Source organism: Acanthisitta chloris, unplaced genomic scaffold (assembly GCF_000695815.1).
Source record: "Acanthisitta chloris isolate BGI_N310 unplaced genomic scaffold, ASM69581v1 scaffold13263, whole genome shotgun sequence".
Taxonomy (NCBI): Eukaryota; Metazoa; Chordata; class Aves; order Passeriformes; family Acanthisittidae; genus Acanthisitta; species Acanthisitta chloris.
In genome coordinates, this window is record NW_008664411.1 from 128,539 (window position 1) to 139,594 (window position 11,056).

At 37.7% G+C, this 11,056-nt stretch overlaps 1 protein-coding gene across 1 annotated transcript in view; it reads right to left on the minus strand.

The window, feature by feature from the left end:
* Positions 1-10,937, minus strand: part of OFD1 (oral-facial-digital syndrome 1) — a 30,778-nt gene extending 19,841 nt beyond the window's left edge. Inside the window, exons 1-9 of the mRNA XM_009071351.1 lie at positions 10,842-10,937; positions 9,599-9,799; positions 8,774-8,842; positions 8,660-8,687; positions 6,829-6,936; positions 6,294-6,430; positions 4,975-5,148; positions 3,007-3,113; positions 2,020-2,139 (exon numbers count right to left, since the gene is read on the minus strand). Coding sequence (XP_009069599.1) covers positions 2,020-2,139; positions 3,007-3,113; positions 4,975-5,148; positions 6,294-6,430; positions 6,829-6,936; positions 8,660-8,687; positions 8,774-8,842; positions 9,599-9,799; positions 10,842-10,937 — 1,040 coding nt within the window. The remainder of the gene's footprint in view (positions 1-2,019; positions 2,140-3,006; positions 3,114-4,974; positions 5,149-6,293; positions 6,431-6,828; positions 6,937-8,659; positions 8,688-8,773; positions 8,843-9,598; positions 9,800-10,841) is intronic.
* Between the last annotated feature and the right edge of the window lie 119 nt (positions 10,938-11,056).

The window sequence follows — 11,056 nt, forward strand, 5'->3', positions numbered from 1 at the left end:
CCCCTGCCACATGAACTCAGAGGTCACATCTGAGAGACCTGTAACTATACTGACAGACTTTACTAGGCCCTCATCAGGTTCTTCATGACTTTTTTGAACTAGGGAGCCCAAACCTGGCCATGGTATTCCTCGCACAGCCTTCCCCAAAACCTGACGTGGACAATAAGTTCCCTCAGTCTGCTGGCCATGCTGCTACTCATTTTACCCATCATGCTGTTTGCCTTATTTGCCAGAGCATGCTGCTGGCTCACAATCAACCTGGCATTCACTGTAGCTCACCCACCTCCTCTTCCAAAATGCAGCTCCTCAGTCAATTCCTTTCCTCCATTCATACCACCTCATAGGACTATTCTGGCCTGAGTGCAGAGCTTTGCAGTTTTCCTTGTTAAAATTCCTAAGATTTGTGTTGGCACAATCCCCAAGCTTATCAAAGTCTGTCTGAACTGAAACTCTGCCATTTGCTGTGGAAGCCATTCCTTTTAATTAAGCCTCATGTTCAAAGCTGTTGAGGATGACTTGTGTCAACATCCAGATCATGGATGAAGTTGTTGGGCAATATGGGTCCCAGGGGTTCTCTACTCATCATCAGCCACTGGTTACACACAGAGCACTGCCCAGGAACACCATTATTCATAGCCCAGCAGTCATCCAACTGTGCCATTCCATTTTACTGGAATTTACAGGAGCTAAGAAAGCTCAGCATTTTGCATGACTGGGACGTAATAATAAATGATCTCAGATATTGCCATATCATTTTTGTAAGTGGCCCAGACCACTCAGATCCTTCTCTCAAATATGGCATTTAGGGTTTACTGTAGAAATAAAAAAAGATTTTCTAGCAAGCATCAATAATTCTGTATAATAAATAGTAACTCTTTAATACTTTTCATCAAGGGTTTGGGAGAAAAGGACATTGATTTTATCTTTCTAAGAATTTGCAGCAAGTCTAAAATATTTTGAAAAATGCTAAGCTGCAGTTCATCCTTAAAATACTGTTTCTCCTCATTAACCAAAAGGACTTTACAATCATTATCTGTAATCAGCTGTTATGGAGAGGTAAAATATGATATCAAGGTGGGTCAAGTAGTTGCACTTCACTAATTTCTTACAAAACCACCAAATGCTGAGGCATTATTTTTACCAAAACCTACTCTTTACATCTTTCCTCTGTAATTTAGATAAAGACCCACTAGCACAGATAATATTTATTGTTCAATGGCTTGCAGTAAAAAGCAATGATACATCAGGCATTTGGTTTAACTGCTTAACTGGAAGATCAGTTCCTGCCACAAACAGGTGAGTAACAACATGCCAAGAGCACTTTCTGCATTGAAGCATCAAGTAACCCTTCAAGGGAACAAGGCACTCCAAGAAAGTACAAGAGCAAAGTTAGGATATAGCCACTGCAACACCTCAAAAGAAGACACAGATGACTGCAAATTCTTTGAAACCATGTTCAAGCAGAAGGTAGTCAATAAGAGAGGTTGATCTATACCAGAGAATCCCTCCCCAAAAATGGGCAGGAAGAAGGTAAAAGCCAGTCTGTCTGTACAGTGGGCTAGAGTCTCTCTCACCCTTTTTCCAAGAAACCTGTGACATCTCTTTAATTTCCCCTTCATGCTTCTTCCACATTTGTAAAATGGTCAGTTCTTTTAATTGTGGTTAAGGGAAGTCACTAATACTGCTTCAGATCCTCTTGTCTAAACATACAACTAATGTCACACCTCCTTTCCAGATACCAAAATACAATTTAAACTACAACAGTAATACAATCTATACTCAAAAGAGAATTATTTTCTACAGCAAGCTTTTTCTGAACCTGACAGAACCTTTTGTCTTACAAAAAGCAAAGAGCTAAGCAATAATGCAAAGAATTCAAGCTGACTAAAACCAAAACATAAATGCACATTTTCAAAGCTCTTGCTTTGTTATGCTTTTCAAAGGAAATCCTAAAGAATTTATTATTCTGTTTTCACAGGAAGTATCATGCATCCTATTAGAGACAAAAGAAAAATTTACTTTAAGAGTTCTGTCTTCAGCTTTTGGTCATATGTCTCCTCTATGTTCTTCACAGCAACCTCCCGTCGTCGAAGTGCATCATCAATAGCTTTATTTTTCTCTTCCTGAAGTTTCTGAGTGCTGAAATATCCATAAATACACAGACAATGACTGGTTATAAAGACGAAACTTTAGTATTGGGGGTTTTTTTCCAATAACATTCATAGACATCAAAGGGTAATGTGTTTGCTTGGAATACTGTGGCAATTTGAAATTATCATTAGAATCTGTCGTTGTAGTTCATTAAGAACAAGGAGATGTGGCACAAACTAAATTGCCCTATTTAAAATCCAGTACCAATCAATTATGCAGCTATCCCGGGTTAACCTTGGCTCAGTTTCCCACACCAGAAATGCTTCAGAGCAGAAAGTGCTAAGCACACTATTCTCTCAGCACCCTCTACTGGGTTGATAACAAACCCCAAGTTTTTGTTAGTGGGATATTCATTTTGCTATGAAAACCAGATGACAAAGTAATGGCATTAAGTAATATTGAAAATCTCACCAGAAATGGTTTAGTTATCTTTCTTATTTAACTAAAGAAAACTCATTAAGGACAAATTAAAAGGAAAGAAAAACAATCCCAAAACATAGGACTAATGAGGAAATAGTATAGATGTGCCTCATGAGTGTTAGGGTCACACAGTATTGTTTGGGGGTTGGGTTTTTTTTAATTTAAGCACTTCATAGCAAACATCTGGTTCCTTGCCTCCAAAGCAATGCTGCACTGTTTTGGTTGGATGAGGCAGAATAGAAAAAAAACCAAACCCATCTTTTTGTATGGGGTATCCCTGCTAACAGAGACAGTATACAATACTGCTCAAAATGTAAAACGCAACTTCTGGGAAATATATTTCAACATCATAGAAGCAGCAACATCTTGCAGCACACTTTCCAGAAAAAGGACAACAGCATCAGTTAGCATTGCACACATCCTCCAGCAACTCACAGTTCAAACGCCTCCATCCTCTGCTTCAGTTCTGCCTCCCTGGTCCTTACAGCTTCAATATCTTTCAGCAGACTTTGTCTCTGAGCATATACTTCCTTTGCTTCTATCTGAATCACAAAATAGTTTTATTTCACACTTTATATATGTATTTACTTTTAAACACATTTACATTTACAAGGATCTTCTGAAACTGACTTTACTCCCATAAATATTACTTATGTAGTCATAATTTGAATCAACATCCAGAATCAATTGTTTCTTTTTTTATTCCCTTTCTATTTTTTCTCTGAGTAAAAATGGTTTAAGTGTTTTAGATGTCACTACTGGCTACGTGTAAACACTTTTAAGAAATAGCACTGATTAAAACTTACGTAAAAGGAAAAATTGCTTTGAAAAAATTACAGAATAAACAAACTTTTCTTTTAATAAACAATAGTTTTGTAAGTTCTTCACAACAATTGAAATAACAAAACCCCCTGATAAAACATGATATAAAACAGAAACAGTAAATCGTCTCCCAGTTTTTGCAGCTTAAAGAACTCCCACTGTAAAAGGGATTATCCAAGTGATGAACACGTTAATACCAAAAGTCACATATCTTTTTATTAATACAATTTGGATTTTCTTGTGCTTAAGCACAAAAGACATTACTTTTTCTCCAAAGAAATAATACATGCCTAAGAAAATTATGATTTTTCCATAGAGGTGCTCATATCAAGTTTGAAAGCCATGTGCATTTACAGTGCTGAAACATTCAGCTGCTGTTCCTGGTAACAAAAAACTGAGCAGTTTCTCAAGTCACATTTCCTGGGCATAAAGTTATTTTAGTGAAGGCTTAAATGAACTTGCAACTTCAATGTAAATATTCTGAACTCAGGTAAATAAAACAGTTTTCAGTGAGTGCAGAAGCTGACAAGAGGTATCAAATATTCATACACAATACTTGCCAGCTATGTTGATCCAGTATTTGTTTGGGTTTTTCTTTAAATTTTTGAATTAATTTCATGCCCACAAAAGAAGACTGAGCATAAAATAGATGGTTTTCTTGCAAGCTTCTAAAGACATAACCATGAAAACAATTTACAGCATAGTGATAAAATGTTTAATAATATAATAATCTGTACAGAGACCTGTTTTGTTAACCAATACCACATGTTCTCAGGGGAAAAAAACCCACAAACACAAAACAAAGTCAAAAAAAACCCCCATACATTAGCATTTGTGGATGACTACCACAAACACAAAACAAAGTAAAAAAAAAACCCCATACATTAGCATTTGTGGATGACTATGATTTGGATATGAAGGTTTTAGCAGGGGGTGGCTAAGCAAACAGGCAGCAGAAGAGCAAACAAACTATACTTTGTAAAGCTGAGAAGTCATAGAGACAAGGATAAGCCACTGAGAATTATACACAATCCTTGTGTGCTGTAGTAACAGTTACTACCCTGGCCAAACACCAAGAGCTAACAGCCCAAAGGAGTAACTCATCAACAAAACTGTTCAAAGACATGAGATGCTAGCTCACAGTAAAGATGGTGACTAGTTATAATATTCAACACACAAAGCCAAAAAGAAATGACATACTAGTACTACACAAGCTGTGTATTCCATTTAGGTTAGAGTCCTTGTTAGCAACTAAAAGAACCTATAACTAAAAGCTATGCTTAACTTTCTGTGAGAAAAAAAAAATATCAGTGATCTGAATTCAGCAAACTTACTAAACCGGATTGAAAAGTATTACATTTTGATCTTTCAATCCCAGCTTGCAGAACTGTTCTTAGATATTGAACCATACTCATTCTTGCAGTTGCTGTGCTCCACTATTTCTGAGAACAAAAGCAAACACAAACTTATCCCTAATAAGCCAAGTACCATCTGAAGGTAAATCTCCCCAAGACAGAACAGTCTAACCAACTCACTGAATCACTTTGTACTAATTTAAGAAACAAAAAATTGAAACTTTACCTCCTGTTGCTTCTGAAGCCTCTCGATGGCATTCTTTTCCCGGGAAATCAAGGCTTCAGACTTTGCTTGGTGTGTCCTCTCTAACTCCTGACGCAGCTCAGAGATTTCTTTCTGGGTCTGCACTTTCTCCTCCATTTTAATCTTTGCTATTTCGACTTCTTTAAAATGTTCTAACTTTTACAGAAAGGACGAAGAGAGGGTTAATTACAGCCATCTTCAAATCAATAATCACTCCTAAGATAATGCTACATTTCACCAACAAATTCTTGCTAGGAAATGGTAAATTGATGAAAATGACAAATTTTAACAACACACTAAATAACATGGTTTGCATACTAAAAAGACAGGGCCAGCTGCAGAAAAAAACTAAATGAAAAATTAAGGTTAGAAACACTGGTAGTTTTAACTCTTCATTCCTTCTACTTGTCTAGCTGAGTAAATATGACTCAACTGATTTCTTCAGTTTATGCACAGAGTGTCTAAGAATTTTGATCATCAGATTATGGTTTTTGTATTCCAATAAACTATTGATCTTGACATAAATTAATGAAAAAATTATTTAAATTAACTACAGTTAATTTTTTTCTCGCTGAATACTCTGTTGATCTTGACAGAAATTTAGGGAAAAGAAATAAAATTTATTTAAATGAACTGCAGTTTATTTTCTCTGCTCCATTTTTCAGGCATAAGGATTATGTGACAAAATTCTAATTTTACTCCAAAAATGATGGAAAATTCTCTGTAAGAGGTGTCTTCAATTAGAGAAAGAAGAAAACCAGAAATAATTTGTAGTACTGTCTGTTATGATTGTAGTGTTTCTGTGCAATGCTTTGAAATAGTATGCAAATTCTCATCAGTATTAAAAGTTAGCTATCTGTCAAGCTACACACCAGCAACTGACACCTCTCAGTTGCTATGCATTATATTGTAATTTGAGCTTCAAAAACTTAACTGAGAAGCAAAATTCATAGTATGACTAAGCAGAGTAAATATTTCTCCATAAAACAAAATAATCGAAAAACAAATAAAATTTACCACATTAAGACAACCAGAATAGAAGTAAGTAATATATAAATAAATGCTGTGTTATAAATTAAGATCAGAATAAAAAGCTTAACATTCTGTGCACATTTATCAACAAAGGGGAATGAAAAATATTATATCATCAAATAAGCAATTGATATTGGACTAGCTTAGCCTTTTGTGCTTGTTGCAACTCAGTAATATTTTCTTTCAATTGAGCTAAGTAATAAAAGTTTGTAACGTGCAAAGTCGAAATTAACAAACGTCTCCCACAAATTCATTGACCAGAGTTATACCTTTTGATGCATTTCTGCTTGAAGCTGTTTCTCTATTTCTTTTCTATATTCATGAAGTTTTACTTCTAAAGATTCGTATTTTTGATGCTGGGGATAAGAGCCTGCAAACTGCTCATCAATCAGCTGAAGTTTCTCAGCTATGATAAAAAACAACATATGCATCACAATTCAATAACAACCACCACAATACATAGAAATAAAGAATTTTAGGGGTTGGAATGGATCTTACAGATAATCTAGTCCTAACCCCCCATGCCATGGGCAGGGACATATCCCCACTAGACCAGGTTGCTCTTAGCTAAATGCCCAAGAAAACAACTAAGTGATTTAAAAAAACTAAAAACCTTAACAAAACTTTTGCCTTATTCTAAGAAAGGTTAGAAATCCATGTACTAATGATAAATATAACCTCATTATTACTTTAGGCAGCATTTGAGTAAGCAATGAAAGAATACCATTTATACAATTTATAAATCCATACCATTTACCAATATGAAAACATTTGGGGAGACATGTTTACACAGGTTGCACTCACCAAGAGACTCTCTGTAAGGAGGCACTGAGATTGTCTGAGTTTCTGTGTTATGAGTTTCCTTACTTAGATGATGCTCTGTCAGTGCGATTAAAATCTGCATAAGAAAACCTAGCAAGATCCAATGTATTTGTTAGTTTTGATTTCTTACCAAAACTGAATTTGAGACTGTAACAAAGCAATTTTCAAGGTACAAGAAAACTTACTTGATTTATAGAAAGAAGTAGAACCACAGAATCATCAAGGCTGGAGGAGACCTCCAAGATCATTAAGTCCAACCATTAACCTGCCCCTTTACTGTAAGCCCTAAAACCTAAACCATATCTTCCAGTGCCAGATCCAGACACCCCTTACACACTTCCAGGGATGATGACTCCACCACTTCCCTGGGAAACTTCTTCCAGTGCCTGACCAACCTAACAGGGAAAAAAATTGTCCTAACATCTAATTTGACCCTCCCTTGTCTCAGCTTATGACTGTTGCTTCTAGTTCTCTCCTATGGAAGAGAGTATGGCAGAAGAGACCATTCCCCACCTCTCTAAAACCCCTTTCAGGTAGTTGTAGACAGCAATGAGGTCACCCCTGACCCACATCTTCTCAAGGCTAAACAAACCCAATTCCCTCAGCTGTTCCTCATACAACACGTCTTCTAGACCTTTTACAAGCCTCGCTGTCCTTTGCTGAACTCATTCCAGTGCCTCAATGTCCTTTTTAAAGTGAGGGGCCCAAAACCGAACACAGTCCTCGAGGTGTGGCCTCACCTATGCTGAGTACAGGGGGATGATCACTTCCCTAGCCCTGCTGACCACACTATTCTTGATAGCGAGACCAAGATACCATTGGCCTTCTTGGCCAACTGTGCACACTGTTAGCTCATATTGAGCCATCTACAAGTTCCTTCCTGACAAACAACACTCCAGCCTTTCCTCCCCCAGCCTGTAGCACTGCAGGGGGTTGTTGTGTCCCTACCCCACTTAGTGTCACCTGCAAGTTTACTGAGGGTGCATTCAATCCCCAAGTCCAGATCATCAGTAAAGATGTCAAACAGGACTGGCCCCAACACTGAGCCCTGGGGAACATGAACAGTGATCAACTGGATTTAGCTCCACTAACTACAACTCTCTGGGCCTGGCCATCCAGCCAGTTTTTTATCCATCAAAGAGTCCACCCACCCAAGCCATGAGCAGCTAGTCTTTCTAGAAGTATGCTGTGGGAGACAGTGTCAAATGCTTGCTGAAGTCCTGACAGATGAATATTTAAGTAAAAATCAATACTAGTACACTATTATGGTTTTATTATAAGTATAATCAATTCCATCTCATTCTGCAAAAGCTATCCTTTTGCAAGTTTTCCTCTCATCCATGTCTCTCGACTTCCAAGTCAGATGAGAGAAAAGATTATTACTACTTAATTAGGAGGCCATTAGGCAAACTGGGCTTTTGAAGATCAAGCTACTTTAGGCTATGCAGTATAGCCAGGTCTTGTCATGCAGACATAAGAATTATTTCTTACACAAACCATGGAAAGTCAATTAAATCTATAACTAGTTTTTGAAGTACATTCTGCAAGATAATACAGTGTTACAAACACAGCCCAAAATGGGAGTTTGACAAAGTTAGTGTCAACACTTAATCCACACCACAAACAGGAGTTGGATAATCCTGAAATAAAACACTCCTCATCCTGGTGTACTGCAAGTTTCAAAATCTGACTGAATTCATATTATTCCATACCAACATACACTCAAGAAATCTGAATTTCTATTGCTCATGTCTTAACAAAAATGAAGCTAACACACTTATCCTTGTCTGCATCATGTGTAAACATCTTGTACCTTTATTATCCTTCTGAGTTCCCAAAGTCTGTAAGAAAGAAAAGAAGTTTTAGGCTGTCTACTTTTCATCACCACTGTAATTTAAGCTTATTTTCAAAATCAAAATAACTTTACCAATGATTTATAAAGTCTGGATTTTGGATGGATCCTCATTAATTGAAGAAGATCTTGCAAAGTCCACAGCTTCAGGGAAAAGAAAGATCGGTTGGAAAAGGTTAACTAATTTAAAACAACTTCAAATATGTAAAAGACACTGTTTCACAGCTGTAGAAAGTTTTCCATTTGAGAAAAATCTACTGCCTTGTAAAATCATTTGCAGAGGCCTGCTCTTTTCCTACTACATTTACTTATCTTCACTACTTAAGACAGCATGTAGTTTAATGATCAACTGAAACTGTGAAAGAGATAATTTTGTTTTCTCCCCACCCTTGCTACTTTCCTTGCCTCTTTTCTTGATTTAGCATACAAATCAGATGAGCTCACTAGCTCAAACGACAACTGACTACTCAACAGGTCAAAAAATTAGTTTTCAGATAGAAATAACTTTATTCTATCACATACTTACACAGCAGAAACAAAGAGAATGCAAGGGACTGCACTTTTCAGCCATACTTAATAGTTAGAACAGCTTTAACTGACCAGGAGCCATACTTTCAGGGAATTGCACAGCCAAACAAGCTTTAATCTGGATCAGTTCCCAAGCACTCCGTCACACAGCCAGACTGTGGCTATGTCTTTCCAGAACATCATCATTAGCCAGTTTAAAGTATTCATGAAAATGGCCCTGAATAATAAAATCTTTTATGAAGATGATCAGAAGCTGTTCTTACGTTTGTACGTCACTATCTCAAAGGGGGATTTTTTCAATTGGTGGAATATGACAATACGCAGAAAGTGAAGCTCCTGGATAGCTTGGAAAAGGCAAATTACTGAACTTACCTTCTTCTTCTCTAATCCACTTTCTGGAAAGAAAACAGAAAGTGAATACTCATAGCCACACCTCTGCAGATGATCTGCCACCAAACTGTTGGATGCTGCAATCAAAAGTGAACTGCCATCACTTGGAACTGTCTGTGGTTGAAGCTCTCCACTCAAAATTGGGTGCATTAGTTCATGGATTAGCTGGTTTCGAAGCTGTGTCTGATATAGAAAAGACATTGTTTTCTCAGTTTACATGTTATTCAATGAGAGTTTTAATTTTTCAAGATCCATTTTACTTGTATGTGCTATATTATAACCTACATAATAGAAATGGGTAACTAATTTTGGTGAAATCTGGAAGTGTGTTTGGGACACTGTGCCTTCCTCCAGTGGTGGCTACAGTGATCCTCGTCTTTCCCTCAAGATGTATCAAACGTAAGACTGAAAAGAAGCATTGTTCTTAGTCAAGAGCTCATCTAAACACCACTCTAGTAATGCTTGCTTCATTTTTAGATCACTGCATTCCTGTTCTCCTTCCCTCTGACTTAAATAAAGTCTGCCTGATGTGGCCTCAATGTCAGGTGTACTTGGAACATTCATTAGTCCTCTTCTGAGTCTTGCATCAAGAAGATGCTGATGCCATCACAAGAGCAGTTGGGAAAACAAATAGAAAATTCAATGTCTATCAATTGCTTTGTAAGGAAGCAGAAGAGTACTAATCAAAAAAGCCTACAGACACTAATAGTAATTAAATGGCATTTTTAATGAATCATTTGCATTTTAGGAGTTAGAGAAAAAAGTAACCCAAAATCGGAAAGTCTCCCTCCTGTAAAAGGAAGAAATAGTAATTTTCATTCTATAGTTGCACAAATTGCTTATAGCATTCTAAAAGTTCCTAACAGACAGTTTTTATCATCTAGTAAAGCTTAAAACTCTGTGACCTAAGAGCTCCTTTCCAATCCTGTATTCGTATGCATTTTTCTCTTCCCTGCCTTTTTCCTCAAGCACGGGTATTTGCAAAGACCTAATACAGGCTGTTAACCTTCCTGAGAAAGACTCAAGAGGTTAATGCATAACGAAATGCAATTCTGTTTAGGAAGAACCTGGTATCTGGGGCGGGGGGAAGGAAAAAATAATAAAAAGGTGACTATGAATTAGCGTGTGGCAAAACCAATCCATTTGTGCAAAAGTGTGAAGCACATTCGGCACTGCTCTCCCTGCTTTCCACGCCAAGCAGCAGCACAGCGGGGATCACGCACACCTTCAGCGTATCCAGCACGCCGCGGCTCTTAAACGTCTGGTACAGCCGTTTCCGCAGCTCCTCCTGGGACAGCGTCTCCCTCTCCACCGAAGCCATCGCGCCCTACAACAGCAACACACAGGGGCAGCGCTGACCTCAGCCCGGCACAGGGATGCCGAGAGCCTCCGCGCCCGCCCGGACAGCGCTCGGCGCTCAGGGAACAGCGCCCGGAGCTC